The sequence below is a fragment of the Nomascus leucogenys genome, chromosome 15, assembly GCF_006542625.1.
Source record: "Nomascus leucogenys isolate Asia chromosome 15, Asia_NLE_v1, whole genome shotgun sequence".
In the NCBI taxonomy this organism is placed as follows: domain Eukaryota; kingdom Metazoa; phylum Chordata; class Mammalia; order Primates; family Hylobatidae; genus Nomascus; species Nomascus leucogenys.
Window position 1 is genome coordinate 91,866,569 of NC_044395.1, and position 21,791 is coordinate 91,888,359.

The 21,791-nt window shown below is 35.3% G+C and overlaps 1 protein-coding gene across 6 annotated transcripts in view; it reads right to left on the reverse strand.

Annotated features, from left to right (window-relative positions):
* The window catches only part of IMMP1L (inner mitochondrial membrane peptidase subunit 1), a 98,837-nt gene that overhangs the window by 24,860 nt on the left and 52,186 nt on the right, over positions 1 to 21,791 (reverse strand). For all 6 annotated transcript variants that reach the window (XR_004033572.1, XR_004033571.1, XM_030828770.1 and 3 more), the window contains one exon: positions 19,859 to 19,985. Coding sequence is in view for 4 of the 6 variants with exons in the window: in XM_030828770.1 (XP_030684630.1) it covers positions 19,859 to 19,985 (127 nt within the window). In the remaining 2 variants the exon portion in view is untranslated. The remainder of the gene's footprint in view (positions 1 to 19,858; positions 19,986 to 21,791) is intronic.

Consider the following 21,791-nt stretch of genomic DNA (forward strand, 5'->3'; position numbering starts at 1 on the left):
TTATGGACACCAGTAAAAGTAAAATAAAAACATTCTACAAACTAATAAGGCAACTATCAACAATCTAGGGATATCTTTGTCTGACCATCCCATTGATGGTAAGCCAGGATCAGTGGTTTCTACATTCCATCTCTTCATGAAGCTTTCCCTAAACTTGCCTGCCCATACCAACCTGATTGTTTCCAGCACTTAACATACAAAGTCAGCCTTGCTTGGGGCCCTACATTATAACCTTTATTATTATTAACCTGCTTGGCTTTTCTGTCAGTTTTTACTATTTTATACCAGAATAAACCAACAGACAGTAATGCCTTATGATTTGACTTTTATTACATTATAGTTTGGTGCAAAAATAACTGCGATTTTTGCCATAAAATACATTTAATGGCAAAAACCACAATTACTTTTGCACCAACCTAATAGATTTTTGCCAATATGTATGGCAAAAAATGATACCTTTGTCTTATGAGTGAGGCTGAATCTTCTTTTCGTGTTTAAGAGGCATTTAATTCCTTCTCTGTGATACCTTTTTGCATGTCTTTTGCCATTTGGCTACTGGGTTGATATCTTTTTTTTTCCCTCATTTTATAAGCTCTCTTTAAATACTAGGGAGATTAGCCCTTTGTGGTACAAATAGAAAATATTCCCAGTTTCTCATTTCTCTCATGAACCTTTGCTTTCATGTCTTCTGAGTTTTGAGCCTTTCTTAGAAAGGTCTCATGGTTTCTCTTTTACATTTAACTATTTTATTCTTTGAGAGTACATCTTGACAAATGGTTATAAAGCTTGGATGAATGTTTTTAATTTTTGTAAATAATAACTAATTGAAAACCTTGGTAATATTTTTCTGTGCATTTATTTGATTGTTGGCATGTAGAATATTACTCTGTGTTTTCTGATTGAATTTAATGCCCAGTGAATAGTCTGTGCCTATTTTTGCATATATTAGTCTTTGGGATCTCAGTTGTCCTATTTCTTATATGATACAGACAAGATGAATACATTTATCGCAAATATTTTTCCCAATCTATTTTTTTGTCTTTTTATATTTATTATGTTCCACAAAGTTTTTAGTTTATACAGTATTTACTTTTATATCCATATGCTTTTTAAAAGGTGATTTTAATTATTTACAGTACCTAAACCGAAAGTGGAACTCAGATATTTGCTAGTGGTTAAATACTTGTAAATAGAAATTCTTTGAAAGCACAATGATAACTGCCATTAGCTAGGTCACTTTTGTAGCAGTTATGACCTGAGTTTCTTTCAAATTAGTGGCATCATCTCTGGAGTAATTTTTTTTTTGAGACACAGTCTTGCTCTGTTGCCCAGGCTGGAGTGCAGTGGTGTGATCTCGGCTCACTGCAACCTCTACCTCCTAGGTTCAAGCCATTCTCCTGCCTCAGCCTCCCAAGTAGCTGGGATTATAGGTGCCCACCACCACACCGAGCTAATTTTTCTATTTCAGTAGAGACAGGGTTTCACCATGTTGGCCAGGCTGGTCTTGAACTCCCGACCTCAAGCAATCCACCCGCCTCGGCCTCCCAAAGTGGTGGGATTACAGGTGTGAGCCAGTGTGCCCAACCATTGCTGGAGTAATATAATTAACAACTACAGAAAGGAATCTTCCAAAAAAAAAAAATCTAGAACATATCACCAGAAGCCTTTCATTTGATACTTAAAATAACCTGTGAAGTACTAAATTTGATATTTAGTCAAGGAAAAAGAAATAGGTTCAAATAAGAGACACGCTAACTCCTCGTTACCTGAAATCTATACATGTTAATGACCATGCATGCATTTACAGTAAAGGGATAATTACATCTCAGACTTAACACTTCATGTAAAGTACACAAATCAAGGAAACGGCTTCATCACTGATGTTACCTTTAATCTAACAAGATCTCTATAAAACAAGAAAACCTCTACGTACAGATCTTTTAAAATTAAAGCAGGCACCTTTGCTGGTCCTTTATTTACCATGGATACAAGTCCTTTGATGGGACTGCAAATATTTTCTCCCAGGCTGCATCTTTTTAAATGATGTTTTGACAAGCAGAAGTTTTTAATGTTGCTGAGGTCCAATTCATACTTTTTTTCCTATTGTGTTTCGTGCTTTTCGTGTCCTAATAAATCTTTACCTGCCCCCAGATTATGAACATGTTATACTATATTCTACAAATTTTATAGCTTTAGATTTGATTAGGTATGTGATCCATTTTGAGATAACTTCTGTGCATGATGTGAAGTATTTGTTGCATCTGTTTTTGTTTCCTTTTTTCGTCCTTTCTATTGGATTTTTCTGAATTTTTTTATTCGGTTGCCATATTTAATACAGATCTTATTCTTGAAGTTGTTACTCCAGGGTTTACAATATGCATCATTAATCACAGTCCACCTTTTCTTAAGGTATAACTATCTTCACATATTATACCACTTCATGTAAGGTAAGAAAGGAAAGAATTTCGCAACAGTGTATTTTCATCCTTATCAGTGAATACAGAATTCTGGATTGACAGTGTTTCCCCACCTAACACTTTAAAGATTTCATTTTGTTTCCTTGCTGTTTTTTATAATAGATCAGCAGAAATTCTTTGTTCTCAGTTGTATGTAATATATTTTTTCTCTGGTTAAGATTTTCTCTGTCTTCCCTGGTTTGATTTTCTTTGTATTTGGCCAGAACTTCTTTCTGTACTTCTTGGATCTCTGATTTATCATTTTGAACAAAATTGGAAAAAAATGTATAGATCACCTCTTCTACCCACTATCCTGGGGCATCCATAGCCTTCATGTTAATCTGCTTGACCTGTCCTATGGGTTACTCATTTTTTTTTTCTTCCAGACTTTTTCCTTTCCTTCAGTTTGTATACTTTTAATTGCTGTCTTCAAATTCCCAGATCTTTTGTAGTTTCTGATCTACTACTGTAAAGACCACCAAATGTATTCTTAAGCTCTAAAAATTACATTTGGTTCTTTCTTATACCATTTATTTCCTCAGTATGTTCATCTCCTCTAGATCCTCAAAAATAGTTAGAATTGGTGTTTTAGAGTGCTTCTCTGCTAATTCCATACTTTCTGTCATTTCTGGGTCTATTTAACTGATTTACTTTTGATTATGTGTTACATTTTCCTGCTTCTTCACATATCTGGTAATTTCTGATTAAACTGGACACTCATTTGCTGAGTAGATTTTGTTGTCTGTTTTTATAGAGTGTTGAATGTTGAGGGAGTCTGGTTTCTGTGAGGTAGTTAAGTTAGCGGCAGTCACCTTATTCCTTTCAAGCCTTGTTTATAAGCCTGCTAGGTTGGGTCTTTATCTTACATTTTATTCTAAGGGCTATTTTAGTCCTACTACTAAGGCTTGATTTTTCCAGAGTCTCTACTGAATGTTCTGAATATCAATAAGATCTGTCCACACTGGCTGGTCAGAACACATGTCTCTCAGCTCTGTGTGAGTTCTGGGACATTTTTGGCTTACAGCTCCCCAGTAGTCATTCATTCCTCAGTCTCTTTAAGTTTCACCATAAGCAGGCACAATTTAGTATTGAGCCCAAAAGCCAAGGGAATATCTACGTAGATTTCTGGAGATCTTTCTTTAGCTCTTTGCTCCCTGGTAGTCGGATTTATAAATCCCAACCACTTAAGCATACCTGTACCCCAATCTTTGTCTCAACTCAACAAGACCACTTGTGCTTTGCTTGACACTGTTATCTGAAAACTGCTTTAAGACAGAAGTTGGGGCAAGTAGAGGCTTACTTTGTCTCCTTTCTCTCAAGAATCAGTTTCATACTGCCTGCTATGCAATGTATTAAAACAGTGGTTTCACATATTTTTGTCCAGTTTTCTAGTTGTTTATGGCAGGAGGGCAAGTTCATGACCAGTTATTCCATCACTGCCAGATGCAGATGTTCAAATTACATAATTTAAAAAAAATTTTTTTCTTTGAGACAAAATGTTGCTCTCTTGCCCAAGCTTGAGTGCAGTGGTGCGATCTTGGCTCACTGCAACCTCTGCCTCCCGGGCTCAAGCGATTCTCCTGCCTCAGCCTCCTGAGTAGCTGGGATTACAGGCATGCAGCACCATGCCCAGCTAATTTTTGTATTTTTAGTAGAGATGGGGTTTCAACATGTTGGCCAGGCTGATCTCAAACTCCTGGCCTCAAGTGATCTGCCCGCCTCGGCCTCCCCAAGTATTGGGATTACAGTCGTGAGCCACTGCGCCCGGCCTTAAAATACTTTTTTAGCATACTTGGAACAATATAAAGAATCATTTCAGTGAAGACTAAAATTTTTGATGTGTAAAGTGTGCTTTGGCATCTCCATCTTGCATCCCCTTCAGTGGAGTCTCCTTTATGTTGCTTTACCTTTTCCCTATCAAAGTCTCTGGAAAAGATTTGCCAAACTCATCAGGCAATTATGTACAAACAAGGAAATTCACTATGGTATTTTCTGCATCTCAAGACTGGCAATGGTATAAATGTTCCTCAGTAGGCAGAGGTTAAATAGAATATCTTTCTTTTATATATTAGTAAACAGCCAGTAAAAATAAATACATAAATAATGGAAAGATTTCCATTAGATAGCCAGAGGAAAACATAAGTTGCAGGGCAGTGTGTATAATTGTAAAATTTTTAAAATATATATTTCAAAATATACATTTTTATGACCAGTGCATACTATTTAAGTAACTTAAAGTATACATATATAATATACACAGAAATATATGTGTATGTGTGTCTTAAAATACAAACTGCTTAACCCTTTCGGTGATGTTCCTACTTTTAAAAAAGGGAGCATCATCCTTCATGATGCAGGTTAGGGGGAGCTTGTTGAATTTTTTTAAAAGGCGTTTCGGGGTTGGGCTTTTTTTTTTTTTTTTTTTTGTCTTTGGTAGTGTGGAAAGAGTTAACCTAACCTCTAATCCATATAGTAGGATATGCTTCTTTGTATAGTACAAGTAAATGACTTGTCATTTACTTCATAGTACTGTCATCAAGTCTACAGATGACTAAAATATTACTCTAGCCAAGAACACATTTAAACAAACATACAGTAAAACACATTTTTTGGTTTGGGTCTAAAACACAACCCCTGACTTTTCTGATATGGAATGAGGCAAGGAACAGAACATTTTCTTTCTAACTTTAAACACAGTTATTGTCTGTTAGATTAACCTACTAGTTGTAAGTTGAAAATTCAAACCAGATAACAGAAAAAAGAATTCTATAGCAATATTATAATAATAAAATATGAACAGGATAAAATGGTAGATTAACATGTATTTTTCTTTCCTTTTTTTGTGCTCACAGAGACAGATAATAAAATGTGTTTTTTTAAAAGCTATAACTTTACAACTTAGGCTGAAAACCACTATAATAAACACATTTAGTAAATGTTTTACAAATGGCCCAAAATGGAAATCCCTAATTCTATGTCTTTGTTCATCATGTCTCATAATCAAAACTTTAAAGTTGGATTAATTTTGTACTCTTGTAAATATGCTATGCCATTTTGAATGAATGCATAAGACTGAATATATGAATATATGTTTTCATGAATGCCACAAACTGTTTTAATTTTGCCCAAACCTGAATTTCTCCATGTGTCTCAGATATAGCTAACTTTACAGCTAAATTTTAAGGCATTAAAGGGACCTTTAAATCATTCTTGTTTTTCCTTCTTACGTCAGAGGTTTACTTCCTGAGCTATGATAAAACCTAATCTCAGGGCTGGACAAAAGAATCAAGCCTCTAGTTCTCAGCTATATTTACTGAGGTCTAGTTAAGTGCCTTCTTTTTAGCACAAACAACAAATGTAATTGCCTCATGGCCTGTGGGTGTCCATTTAACAAAAGAGGCTTTTGTGAGGCAATACACAGGTGTTACCTTTCTTGATTCAAGTGAAATCTGATGAAAGAGTCCACAATATCAAATAACACATTTACTAAACTGTAATCAAATTCATTTATTTGATTAGGCAAATAACATCTAATTAAGAAAAGTTCTGGCTAAAAAATAGATGTTTGACCTTCAAAAGTTTCAAAAACCAGAAAATCCTAAGAACAGACTGATTTTTAATTAACACTTTATTTGCCATGTATTTTATAGTTTACAACCAGCAATGGTAGGGTTTGCGTTGGCCCTACCTATTGCTCATACTTCTTTAATGGTTGTAAAATGACCACAAAGAAAACAAAACAATAGTCATGAAAGAAACAAACAAAATTATGAGGCAAGGTGAGGAACAAAGTTTTTAGAATCCTTTTTTTAATGATTTTTTCATTTTCCTGTAATGTACAAGAAAAAGAGCACACATTTATGAAAGCAATCAGATAGTCTTTTTGCTTCTATTTAGTAAAAACAAATGACAGTGATAGATCAATGATACTCTAGTCTCAAAAGTATTTCATTTTGCATGTGTTTCAAAGATTTTATTTTGTGTCTAATGGAATAATCAGTGGGCTATAAAATGCATAATTCCCTTGCCTATGAAAAAAGTCTATATGATGAATGTACATTCAAAAGATGTCATTTTAGTCCAATAATTAATACTATGTAATTGTTTTTTATCTTATTATCTTACAAAAAAGCAGTATCAAGTTACTATACCTACTATGTGGCCACTGTATATTCTGCTTAATCATGACTTATGTAACCAAAGTGTGGCCATATTAAGATCCTATGCACACGAACTACTAGAGATAATATTTGAAAATGAATAATTTATTAATATTGTTCTAAAAAGATCTCATAAAACCCAATTTGTTTGAGTCATGTAACAGCAAAATTGGAAGCACCATCAGTAAATCATTGCTTACCCTTCCTATAGTGCCAGCAGAAGCTATAAACAAAAACACATGTAAAAAAGTGAATAATTAAATTCTGAGATACAATAAATAGAAGAGACTTTTAGAACACAAAGGTGAGAAAACATTAATCTTTAATTTTTAAAAATGCGAGTGTCTGAAATGTCAGTTCTGGGTATCTCTCAAAGCAAACTGAAGGAACAGTTTTACTTATTTTCAGTGTCATTCTCCTCGCCCTAACTACTTGCCTGCATTCTGTCTACCTGACCTAATTAAGGTAGAGGAGTATCTGGAGTCCTGATAGAAGTGTTTCCAAATGCTAGATGCATAATAAAGGGATTGTAGGGACCAGGCACAGAATAGTTAATACACTGACTATTTTAATACGTACTATTTCTATACGGTCCTGCTTCCTTTTCTCCCTTTTAAAATTCAGCCTCATTGCTATCCTATCTACATCATTGCTGGGAACTGTTATTGCCCTTCCTCCCTTAAAAATGGTGCCACCTTACATTCATAGCCAGTCATCATCAAAGAGGAATTTACACAAAAGTTTCAGTAGGCTACACCTATAGCATTGGGGTTTGAGTAAGGGGTATGCTTTTTACTAACAGTTTCTCTTTCATTATTGAGCTTCTCCCTGCTGAGTAGGTTTAAAGCTTAGTCTAAGGCTTGACATGCTCATTCTCGTGGCGACTGCAAGATAAGCTTTCATCTCCTCCCTAAGCTCTCAATACCTCCATCTAGCCTGAATAGTAACCTCTGGTGGGTTGTTTAGGATAGTGGTTAAAAATACAGTCCACTCAGTCACACAAAGTCCTGAGTTCCAAATACAGCTTTGCATACTAGTTAAGCACCTCAGGCAAGTTATTTAAACCTCATCTATACAACTGAGACTAATAAATACCTTACAGAAATACTATGAGAACCAAATGAAACAAGACTCCTGGCACCCAGGAAGCAGTAAGAGCACTTACTAGCAGCTGCCACATTTACCAGTGTGAATTATGTCTATTGGGCTTTCTTTGTCCCTGGTTTCCTAGGCAGTCTACCCAGATCTCTGCAAAGTTAACTGTGCTTTGCTATTTTATGTTTCTGGTTATTTTCTTTTACACTATATTCAATTATATAGCTCTGGTGTTACCCAAGTCTTTGACTTGAATCCAATATAATTAAAAATGTACATTAATTATGAGTAAGTACCACATCAATTATGCCACCTAATTTAATGAAATTCAGTTTTTAAGATAAAATCATCCTGGATTAGCAGTAAGAACTAACATTTCTATTCTTTTTTTTTTTTTCTGAGACAGAGTCTTGCTCTGTTGCCCAGGTTGGAGTGCCATGGCATGATCTTGGCTCACTGCAACCTCTGCCGCCTGGGTTCAAGCAATTCCCCTGCCTCAGCCTCAAGAGTAGCTGAGATTACAGGCGTGCGCCACCACGCCTGGCTAATTTTTGTATTTTTAGTAGACACAGGGTTTCACTATGCTGGTCTCGAACTTAAATGGGCATGCTCATCAAGCAATGTTTATTAAATATTGAATGCTTAGGCCCTTATCAAGTATCCACTTCTTCAGAACCATTTACCAACTAGTCAGAATGTAGGAGATGGAGAAGAGGGTTGGGACTGAAGCCAGTTTATAGGCCTTTCTATCCACACCTCCCAATACTATTGTCCCAGTCTTTTACCTCTGTCTCTTTGTAAATACAATGTTACCTACTATTTTGAGATTCGGATTTAAAAGAAGCACTTTATATTCTCATTCTAAGACTATCTCTGCACTTTCACTTTAATACAGCTTGATCTATATACTTGCTTTCCTTCCAAAGGATGAGCCCAACTTAATTCAACAAAGGGTATTTCAGACTGTAGTAGAAAATGGTGGTAAGTATTACAATAATGAGTTTTCTCATGCTCTCAGAAAAACAGTTCTGAACAGTTAAATCAGATGCATACTGTACACAGTATGTACTGATATGTTTCCACCAAAAGTTTTATTCCTGGCACTCCACTTAATTCTTCCCCAAATCCAAACTCATCCTATATGGATTTATTGCTACAGATGAATCTCTGTAGCTCTTTTCAATCTCCTGTTGTTGCTGTGCATAGCTGCTTCATATAGAGATTGGCCAGAAAAACAGACTTATATCTGAAAGGGTATTAGAAATAGATTACCAGTAGAAAGGTTGCCATACTTCAAAAAAGAAATGATTAAAATTAAATATGTAGGTATTTTTGTACTTGATGTTACTGATGCATTTTTTTAAAAACAGGCATTGTTGAATATATTTGACAAAGACTTCTCCTGCTTGTGTTTTACTCATCAAAACACAACTCTAATGTACTAAGCCCAGCAGATTATTTAGAATAAAATCTAGGTTTGTGAATACAAAATTGCAAATTAGGCAGGTGGATGACAGATGACTTTTTTTTTTTTTTGAGACAGAGTCTCACTCTATTGCCCAGGCTGGAGTGCAGTGGCACGAGACAGACGGCATTTTTTAGTGATGATGCACAATACAAAGAGAATAGCTGAAGATCTTTAAAAAGTATAAGAATGATCTAGGGCTAAGTGCATCAAAACACTGTTTTGACTAGGAGACAAAAACAGACTATGGACATCAAAGAGGGAATCGCAAAGCATCCAGATACCATCTGGGGAAAGCAGTACTTTTTTGCTACTTGCTATAAAATTTAATTGCCACAGTATTAATTCAAAATATAATCTACCTTAATCTTATTAGTAGACTTCTACACTTGTCCAAAATTGTATATATCTTCTTTCCATTTCCCAAATTAACATCTCCCCCAACAACCCTATTTTATTGTACCACCCACCCTGTGGCAAAAACTAACAACTTGGGTGTCATTTTTAAGCCCTTCAATTCCCTTTCTTCCAGCATCTAATCTTGTCTAGATTATTTCCTTAATCTTTCTGCAATCTCTGTACTTCTTTCTATTCTCGATGTTATTATCTCAGTTATGCCTCACTCACAGCCTATTAACTGGTCTCTCTGCCTCCAGGCTCTCCTAATCCTAGCCATCCTCTAATAGTCTACACTAACATCAGAATGGCCCCACAGAAACTAAATAAAAACTAAGCCTGATCATGTTATTCCCCTGCCTGAAACACAAAAGGAACTGAGCTTTGTTTAATTCTTATTTTTAGGGATGGGCTCTTGCTATATTGCTCAGGTTGACTTTGAGCTCCTGGGTTCAAGCCATCCTCCCATGTAACAGACTACCATGCTTGGCTTCTACCTTTCATTTTTATCTCTTCTTACTACTCATCCCTCCTACTATATGTGCCATACACTGGAACTCTTTCTTTTGGCAGTTCCCCAAAAGCACAATGCTATACTTACTTCTAGGCCTTCAGAATATGCTGCTTTCTTTGACTAACTCCTACTTACCCTTTAAAACTTCAACTCAGGTTTCACTTTCCCATTCTGGAAAAATCCCATCTAACCCAGTCTGGATAAATATCCTTGTGTCTTATCAAAGCACCTTGTGCCTAATTCTATTATATCATACTGTAATTTCGTCTATTCCTCCAACTTAACTATAACCTCCTAAAGTTACACTGTCCAATATGGCAGCCACTGGTCATATATGTGGCTATCTAAATTTTAAAATTACATAAAATTAAGAATTCAGTTCCTCAGACACACTAGCCATGCTTCATGTGCTCAACAGCCATGTGTGCCTAGTGGCTACCATATTGGACAGCACAGATACAGGATATTTCCATTATTTCAGAAAGTCCTATTGGTGTTGCTGGGGGTAAAGATGACTACCCTAACGTGTACTGGCCCTCAAGTAAGTGCTCAGTAAGTGTCTGTGGAATTAATGAATGCACACATCAAAAAAGAAAGTTGAGAGGTTAATGTCTGGCAAATTTTGTATACTCCTATAGCCTCCTGAAAGCTATTTAAGTCTTCTCTCCCAGTCTACCCTTAGATGTCCCCCCTCCCAAGTCCAGTGGTCTGGCCGCTTCTGAGGCAGCCTCATTAAGGAAGATGTGTGAGTGCTAGGATTGGTGTGGGGTCAGAAGTCCATTATCAGTCTCAGTCTGTCCCTAGACCTACTTTGACTTTCCTTACACTGGGAAGTCAGGTCAAATTTCAAGTCTCTTTAGACAACAGAAGGTTTCTCTAATCCTTCTTGCTTTCAAGAATCATACATAATGTACACAAAGTAGATGAGAATCTTAAGTTGCATCCAAGAATTTTAAATTGCCTATAATTGTAAGTACTTTGTTAAATACTGCTTAGTCTCCTTTTCTTGTTAGCTCTGCATTTGTGTTTAGTTGGATACAAGCACTAGCTGTGCCATACTAAATGATTTATACATTTTCTTAAAGTAATTATGAAAATTCTGTCCCAGGAGGAAAACGCCCTAACGTCCAGGTTGGCAGTACAATAACTTGTAATGCCAATATTTTCTTGCTAATTTAACATCTTTAGCCATTTTATAATATGCATACCGGCTTTTGTATCTGTTTTTCCTTTTTTTCATTCTTGTTTTAAGTAGAGAATTGTTTGGTTTGGTGAGAATACTTTTATGGGCTAAGATTAAGTTGTTCACAAAAACCTGTCAAATTTTAATTACCCAAAGTGGTAACATCAAAACTTCATTTACTTGCTTATTCCAAAAGGGAGTTGAATATATTTCACCTACTCAACAGCAGTTTTTCCAATAGACCTAGTAAAGACTGTTATAGCACCCGGGCGCAGTGGCTCACATCTGTAATCCCAGCACTTTGGGAGGCCAAAGCAGGCGGATCACTTGAGGTCAGGAGTTCGAGACCAGCCTGCCCAATATGGTGAAACCCTGCCTCTACTAAAAATACAAAAATTAGCCAGGCCTGGTGGCAAGCGCCTGTAGTCCCAGCTACTCAGGAGGCTGAGGGAGGAGAATTGCTTGAACCTGGAAGGCAGAGGTTGCAGTGAGCCAAGATTGTGCACTGCAGTCCAACCTGGGCGACAGAGTGAGAATCTGTCTCTGAAGGAAAAAAATAAATAAATAAAAAAGATTGTTTTAGATTAGGAAGCCACATCACACTTGGAATATATTCTCCTTACTACCAACAGAGTTTGCAGTCTGGTTCAGATGCTTTCACTGAACACCTGTGTTACAATTTTGTTCTTTAATTTTTGCAAATGACTTTTAAGCAACTTTAAAGTACAGACGTCCCAGATAACTTGCAGATAAAAATACATATAATGTTTTCATTTTACTCAACTGTATCCTGCCTCTCTACATTCATATCAATGGCACTAACCTTCTAACTTTTGAGTGGTTAAAATATTTCTAGGTGAGCAACACATACAAATTTCAGGACAACCTGTTACTCTTTCAACAGAAATGTTGATCTTCATATATACATCTTTTCAAACATATAAAAATAAAATATACTACTATAAAATAAGATTATTATAAACTACATATTACTGTTAAACTAAGCTCAAATTATTCTGAAAATATTCAGAGAACACATCAGAAAACACTTTAAGTCGAGGAGCCTCAAAGATTATTCTTTAGTGTTGACATCTGAACAAAAACACTTCAGACTTGTAAACAATGAGTGAAATTTATCTTCAGAATTGTGTTAGCTATAGAATGAAAAAGTCACGTCACCTCCGCAGTGAACTTCACTTTAGCAAAAGAGTAAACATATTTCCTCCATATCAGCTGCAATCAAGGCATTAGCAGTATGCCATGATTGATTATCCTAGGAGCCGTTGCTGAGAAATGGATGTGTAGCACAGGTTTTTATCACTATAGTCTGCAAAAAACAAGTCGCTTGTTTAGATACCCTAGTTGTAATAAGTGACATTATTAGGCAGTTCTTCTATTTAAATGACATAAGGATTTAGTATATCAGCAGCTTATAATACACAAGCCCTTTCAATCTGATGATTCCTCTCTCTACAGAGAAGTACTTTTTTCTGTTTATAATACAAGTGGTAATAGAAGACCAGATGGTTGACTTTTAGCTAAGGGAAATGACGTTTAAACAAACAAAGACAGCATTTAGAATATTCAGGGATTCGAACTATAACCTAAATACACAGTACACATTAAAGGACTATTAGTGTTAACTATATAAAGTGACCATTTTGTAATGCTAATTAGTAAGATTGTTTCTTAGGTTGTCCATCAGTTTTATTTAAATATTTTCTAATACACTGCAAAATAGCTTTATTATTGCCATATTGTTACATTTCCAAGTTCTCCTTTTAATACACTATACCACCAGTACATCCTGATAACACTTAATCAGTTCTTTCTGAAATGTAAAATTGTCTCTACTTCTTACATTTCTGCCAGTAATAATGATGACGTTGTTAACATACTCTACAATTCACAAAGAAAAACGTAAGAAATAACTACATTCCTTATTCACCTCCCATCACTCTGCTGTGGTAATGGATTATTATTTGGTGAACAGTGTTTCACCTTTTGTGTATAACGCTGACATCTATGGTATCAAAGACAACCAAAAACCCTTAAATTAAATAGCCAGATATCTTTGGTAGCCCTCAGATAACCAAGTAAAAACATGATTTTTCTAGTAAGTACAGATTTGTTTCCTGTAACAATAGCAAAAGACTGCTATGCACTAACCACACTAACCACAGAATACACTGAAATTTCCATAATCATATTCTATTAATGTGTCTATTCTCAATACAGGGTAGCTACTATGCTTAAGACATGAAAATTCAATAAATAAGATTTTAATTGAAAGATTTAAAAAATGATTCTTCATTTTACAATGAACAACCACAGAAAATCCTAGAAGGAGAAATTTATAAATTCCAGGTAACAACTTTACCCATTGTTAAGCCAATAAACCAATAAAAGGACCAAAAGAATAAATTATCTGTATAGTAGCTAAATATGTCCAAAAGGCACATGTATGACTGCAGAAACGCAGAAACTCTTATTACCACACAACCTAATTAGCAGGCAATGAATGTTGCAAGGGCAACTTAGCTTTCATCGTAATAAAACCACCACAGCATTTCGGGGGCACCAAAGCTTCCTTCAAAATGAGAACAAGGTAAGCCCAGCATACCTCAATTCCCCCAATACTTTAGGAGACTTAATCTTAACTAAGTTCAGTATTCCACAGTGATAAGTCAATTCAGAGCCTTTAGGAAACCTAATCTTAACTAAGCTCAGTATTCCATAGTGATAATTCACAGCCTGGTGAATTTTTATTCTGCTTAAAGAAAGGCCTGAAAAATATGCAGTCCTAAATAGCAGTCACTTAGGAAAAGAAACATTTAATCAGCATTCTGCTCTCCTGGTACACAGTAAGAAGAACATTCCAGTATTTTCTACAACTTTCACCTGCCATTGTGTAAGGTGGTCAGGTAGTCTTACCATTGGAAATAGCTTAGCTTACAAGTCTATGAAGACTAGAATGACCACAGATTGTCCAGATCAGCAGGGTGGTAGGCTCCATGAACATCTTCTGAGAAGTTGTAACATCATGCATTTACTTCGGAGCAAGTTTGCAGTAGAAACTAGTAGAAAAAAAGGAGCAGAAGTAGAAAAGAAACTAGCACCCTATTCATACATATCTAGATCTGTCCACCCTTCAAGTATTTTAAAAAATCTACTAGCTGCCAAATCACAGTTGAAATGATATGAAATCAACTGCGATTAAAATGAGTCCCTGTCATCAAGAATCTTATGCTCTAGATCAGGGGGTCAGCAAACTTTTTCTGAAAAGGGACAAATAGGAAATAGTCCAGGCATTGCAAGCCATATAGTTTCTGTCACAACTATTCAACTTTGACATTTTAGAGAAAGCAAACACAGACAACAGATAAATGAATGGGCATGATTGTGTTCCAATGACACAGTAATTACGAGAAAGGCAGCAGGGAAAATGATTACGCAGGGTCTTGCAGGCCACCATAAGGCCTATGGCTTTTACTGTAAGTGAGATCGGGAGCCACTGTTGTCTTTAAGCAGAATAGTAACATAATTGCTCTTAAAAAGCATCATCATCAAAAAGGATGACCTTAGCTGCTGTGTAGAGAGTATCAACGGAAAGGGCAGAGAAGCCAGAAAATCAGAAGGGTATAAGCAAAGAAAACAGTTCAAAAATTATTGCAACAAAATGAGAGATGAGTTTATCTTGCAAACTAATGGATGGTAGCAGTGACAGTGGCAAAACGTGGTTTGATTCTGGTTATATATAGAAGGTATAATCATGATTTGCTAAGGGATTGGATGTAGGGTAAAAGAGAAGGAGAGTAAGGATAACTCTAAGGTTTGTGGCCTGAACAAGTAGCATGGGGTTTTCTTCCCCATGTGATGGGAAGTGTATGGAAGGAGCCATTTTGGGAAAGAAAATCAGGATTTTAGCTTTGGATACAGTAAGTCTGAGATGACCATTATTCATTAAAGTGAAGATATTAGACAATTAGAATGATTCTGGAGTTCAGGGAAGAGGTTATACTTGATATAAATTTGAGAGTAAGTTAAAAAGTACTGTACATAAAACCATGAGACAGGATGAAGTCAGCTAAAGTATAAGTGTAGATAAACAACAGAAGTTTAAAATATGAACCTTTAGTTAACTCCAGGGTTTGAAGGTCATTCCAATGTTTGGATATGAGGAGGAACCAGTAAAGGAAATTCAGAAGAAAGATAGGAAAAAAGCCTAGAAAAAGCAGTGTCCCAAAAACTAAGTGAAACCAGGTTTTGAGAACAACTATTTCGAATACTAACAATAGGTCGAGTATGATGAGGACTGAGAGTTGATCACTGGAGAGACAACAAGAGAAGTCATTAGGGACTTTGACAAGAACCATCAATGAAGTGGTGGAGACCAAAGTCTAACTGGAATGAGTTCGAAAAAATAGTATGAAGCTCAGAGTGGAGTAACTATACACAACTCTTCCCTATAGGAGGATGTGGTGTCAGGGGAGTTTGTTTAGATGCAGATTTTACAACATGTTTGTTGATAGGAATTTACTATATTTCAAAATGCCTAACTATTCCATAGTTACCCCATGGATTAAAAGCATAGTCCTGGATTATCACACAATATTATACTAGTAAACATTATGAAGTGGTTTTCTTCTTCTTTTAATTGGCTTTATAACAAAATTTTAGTGTATTTCTGAGCCCTGGCGCTACATTCCCTGAGGGAATTAAAGAGGTTTACTTTGCATTTTGCCTGCTGTGCAAACCAATAGGAGAATGGCAACTGATTTTGTTTATTTTTTATTTGCTACATGCTCCTACTTCCAACTAAATTATTTTTTCTGATAAAGCAGTGGCTTCTAGCAGCAAACTGAGGAATTCCTGTAGAATATACAGAAAGGCAAGATACTCAAGATGTTTGAGCTCATGACAATTTGTTTCTTTTGAGAGTCACAAATTAATCTCATATCTTTACAGTAGCCAATGCTCAGTTCATACACAACCCCAGGAAAGAATTATTGGCTTCAGTACCTTCAAAATAAGCAAAGCAAACAGCATCTTTTTTTTTTCTTTTCTTGAGATGGAGTTTCGCTCCTGTTGCCTAGGCTGCAGTGCAGTGGCGCGATCTCGACTCACTGCAACCTCCGCCTCCTGGGTTGAAGCAATTCTCCTGCCTCAGCCTCCCAAGTAGCTGAGATGACAGGCGCCTGCCACCACGCCTGGCTAATTTTTTGTATTTTTAGCAGAGACAGGGTTTCGCCATGCTGGGCAGGCTGGTCTCAAACTCCTGACCTCAGGTGATCTGCCCGCCTTGGCCTCTCAAAGTGCTGGGATTACAGGCGTGAGCCACCGCGGCCAGCCAGCAACAGCATCTTAATAGGGACTGCTTAGTTTCCAAATACCTAACAGTAAAAAATAAAGCTGATTCATAAGCGTTGCTTGCCATGTGGTCTTTTAAAACTCTGGAATGGAGAACAAACAAACAAAAAAGAACTCTGGAAAGAATAAAATGACCCCACATCACTACATCACTTAACCAGTGATTTGTTTATGTTCTTTTCTGCCAACCTACAAACAATGCTATTTCTTTGATATGCTAAACTCTACAGGCTAGGTTCCAATGAACAATTTTGGTGTTTTGCTTTCTGAAGCACCTATATACAAGAATAAACTTTTTTGGCCTGGAATTCAAAACATTTTAATATTGTTCATTTTATTAAGCACCGCAATCAAGATATGAATAGCAGTATCTTCATCTTATAAACAACAATGATTTTTCTTACAGAATGCAGAGGTAAGGGGAAGAAACTCATTTCATAAAATATTGCATCAGTGTGCTTCTGAGATAGCTAAAAAAAGGGACACACGAGAGGGGTAGACCCTGCGAACATTTTAGCTATGTTTTCAGAGCACTTCAAACTTTGATGAAATTTTGTTATAAATCACCTTGATTAATGGAACACATTTGCTAAAGCGGTTCTGTAATAGCTACACAATTCTTAGGACTTTAACCCAGCGTAGAAAAACTGGCAAGGGAGAAACTCTCAAAAACACTGGTTTCTCTTTCAGAACCAATACTGCCCCGATCAGAAATACTTCCCTGTGTTTTTTAAAAAATAAGAGACAAATACATTTTAAAGTAAGTATAATTTGATGAGATGGGAACAGAATAGATAGGCAAAGGGTATTCTGAAAGAAGTAGTAGTGGCATCGTGAGGGTTACAGATTCTGAAGCCACTATATGTGTTTCAATCCTAATTCTCCCTCTCACTGTCTGAAATTAGGCAATTTATTTAGCCTCCTTCTTTAGATTACCTATCAGTAAAGTACTATTACCTACTCATCGGGTTGCTGTTGTGATAATTAAATAAGTTAACCTTTGAAAAGATTCTCAACAGTATGGAGGAAGCACAAAATAAGTGCTGACCAAGATTATTAGAATGATGTACTGTATACTTATAAATTTGTTCAACAAAAGTGAATGGAATACACCTGGAACAAAATGGCAATGTCATATAATTTGTACATTTATCAAACATATAAAAACTTGGTAATAGAACACCCTACTGGTGTTCTACCACACAGTAGGGTGATTATGGTTAACAATGTTGTGTTGTGTATTTCAAAACAGCTGAAGGAGCTACTCAGAAGGCTGATGTGGGAGGAGCATCTGAGCCCTGGAGGAGGAGGCTGCAGTGAACTGAGATCGTGCCACTGCACTCCAGCTTGGGCAACAGAGCAAGACCATGTCAAAAAAAAAAACCAAAAAAAAACTGAAAGAGAGGATTTTGAATGTTCTCACTACAAGGAAATAAAAAATACATAAGATGATGGATATGGTAAATATCCTAACTTCATTTTTATACAATGTATATTCGTATTGAAACATCACACTATACCCCATAAATAATGTACGATTATTATGTGTCAATTAAAAACAAAAACAAAATTCAATGAATATTTTCCTTGAATAGAAGATTTAAAAAATTTACATCTTACAGTGCTGGTTATCTTCTCTGATTACTTAGCAGAGACTTTATCTGAATCCTTTTGTACAGACATCCTCCTGTAATAACTCTTAAAAAGAAATCAACAACGATGATTTGGTATTTAAATACATAGAAGATGCTATTTATTTGTTCTGTCTGTTGATATCATTTCTGGTTTCAAGTACACACATGATGCTAAAGTAATTTAGAAGTGACTAGAATATCTCAGGAAATGCTAATAGTCATATGAAGGTGAAACTAAATGGAAAATCAACGTTTTTTAAGGAGAAGAGGATACAGTGTCCATGATGAAAGCAATAGTAGAAAAATATGTTACCTGACAGCACACTATCATCTTTAACACTGTTATCACCATAAGTTAACAATTACTGTGTATTTAGCATTGTAGTAATAAATATCAAGAACACTTGTACAGCTGAACCATAGTCTATTACAAATGGTAAATAAATAAGATTGATTATTTAAAAGTCAAACTTACTTATACGGCAACCAGAGGCTATTATGGTTCAAAATAAATTTATGATGACATTGTAATTATTCAATTATGTGTTTACATTGAGGATGAATACAGAGATAATGTTAGTTAACAAACAGCTGCATTAATAATTTGATAGTGACACAGAAGATTTACAGTAAAGTAGAAAATTAAGCTATAATTATTAAAGTAAGAAGAGCATATGATGAGTAAACAAAAGGCCACCTCTTCCCCATAAGCTCTGTTAAAGAAGCCATGTGATTGGTGAAAGGAGCTAACACATTCTATCTACTTTTCATTCTTCCATTTTACTGTTCTTGCACTTTTTCTAGCTGTACAGGCAAGGTGGTTGTATACAATTTCAATAAACAGAATTTCGATTATCAAAATTTAAATAGGATGTTAAAAAAATAAACCATAGGGTTTATTTGATTTTGTCAGACTTCCCACTAATAGTGGAAAATCTTTCTAAGCCAGGATCCCAAATGCATTTAGTTATCATGTCTCCTTTGTCTGCTCCAATCAATGATAGGGCCTCAATCTTTCCATGTTTTTTATGACCTTGACATTTTTGAAGAGTATTGGTCAGTTATATTGTAGAATGACCCTCAATTTGATATTGTCTTATGTTTTCTCATGAGTAGACTGAGGTTGTAACTTTTTTTTCCTACAAGTGCCCTTCTTGGTGCTTCAATCCAGAGGCTACATTATGTTGATATGTCATGTTATGATGATGAAGATAACTCAGTTAAAGTGGTGCCTGACAGGTTTCACCTCTAAGGTTTTTTCCCTTTGTAATAAATATTTTGGGAGAGATACTTTCAGATTATGCAAAATTCTATTTCTCCTCAAACTTTTGTCCAATAATTTTAACATCCACTGGTAAATTTTGCCTGTAACAATTATTACTAAGGTGTTTATGTAGGGTTTTAAAAGTAACTAAAATATATGAAATATAATGGCTGAATTGTTCTTGATATAAACATTTAAATTCTACTGATGCATTTTTTTCTTACATTCAAAATATGAATAAATATTATTTTCTTCTGTCAGCATTCAGTTAATGTTAATCAATTATGACACCAAAAATAACATAATTGAAATGTTACTTACATAACTATGGCTTTTAAAGAAATCTGATGGACTAGTGGTGAGGATTTTGTCTCCTTCCAAACCAATTACTCTTTTACAAATATTTGATTTTGGATCACTTGGGCTTTTTGCAATCACAATGTCACCTCTGAGGGGAAAAAGTCAAAGAAATGTCTGTATTATTTATTAAGCAAAAACACATGCATGACACTGCTTTAATACTTTTATAAGACAACTTAAACAAAGCCATAACCTTTATCCTCTCATATACTGACTCTTCCATACATTTACTGGCTTTGAGAACCTTTGTGACTGAATACTTTGGGTGAGAATCCAACAATAAGAGTGATAAAAAGGCTATCTAAAATTTCTGATAATTTCAGAAGATTCTAAACTTTCAGATAATTCTATAAGAATTATCTTTTTGCATTGTATCCAGTATGCTTTACTCCTGTGTCCAAATTCTTAGAACCAAAATTGTGGAAAAACAATTCTATATAGGCCGGGTACAGTGGCTCACAACTATAATCTCAGCACTTTGGGAGGATACGGCAAGAGGATTGCTTGAAGCCAGGAGTTCATGGCTGCAGTGAGCTAAGATCGTGCCACCATGGGCAACAGACTGAGACCATGTCTCCAAAAAAAACACACACACACACACACACACACACACACACACACACAAAACAAACCAAGAAAAATCCCAAACGAACCAAAACAGACAAAAAAAAAAAACCCTCCACACAATTCTATATAAATACTAACAAATTAAGTAAATAAATATTGCGGTCCAGCCAGTAGCACTGATTGACTCTAGAGCACACTAAAAAGGTAAAAACATCATCCATGTTTCCCTAGAACTCAAATAATTGAGGAATGATAGCATGTAAGTCCTATAACCCATATCAAAAGAACTTATATTTGAGAAAAAAAATCAAAAGATACAACAAAATAAAATGCTAAAAGCTGCCTAAATATACACTCTGAAAAATAAAATGAGATATCAAACATATAAAACCAATAAGGGTCTGATTACATATAGAAGACATGATTTATGGAAGAACTGACAATCTATCTGGTAATAAAAAATAAGAAAGATCCTAAAAAGTGAAAAAGAAGAAGACAGAACATAGGACTAATGACCACAGTCAAACAGAACACAATACTCTTTCTGCATAAAACGAGCAATATGTGAATTCTGTTGACACACGTTTAAAAGGATTTAACATATTTGCTTATTAATTGTACCTAGTTCCAGAAACAGTTTAATGAAGCATACGTCAAAATAATATTAAAAGTCATAAGAATAAAAGGAAAATGATGATGAAATCAGAAACCTAATAACTGCTCTATAGACGCATTAAAAGGGGTTCTAAACTCTTTGAAAGCCAAGTCAGAAGAAATTAAGACCGGTTACATGGAAATCATTAATTAATAAAATAACATTTAGCTTGGGAGGTAAGACAAAATTTTCCCTAACAACTACATCAAAGAGAAATTCACAAGAAACATTCTTATATAAGAGAATAAAAGATACCGTCTTTATTAGAAATTTTACAGAGAGTGCAGAAATAGTATTTACAATGATGATCTCTTGAGGTTATACTTGGTAAGAGTTGAAAGGTAGCAAATCATTACATTCTATAATTTGGGGGCAACATAGTGTTGCCTTCTTTTGAAAACAGGATAAAGGTATTTTCTTTCTAACCAACTAGAACCATGTCAGTGGATCTGTTCAGATGAACAAATTTGCAAAGATTGTAACACGCCATCAAAGTTGATTTTGGGTAGCTTTGGAGGAAGAGACGTTTTTCCATGGGTGTTTAATGAAGCTTAAGTTCTTTGATCAAATAATCAATATGACCCTTAAAACAAACTTTGCACTCGAATGGCAACATAGAAATCATAATTCAGTTGTGCTGTTTTGTAGAAAGTAGTATTAAATAAACTTTAT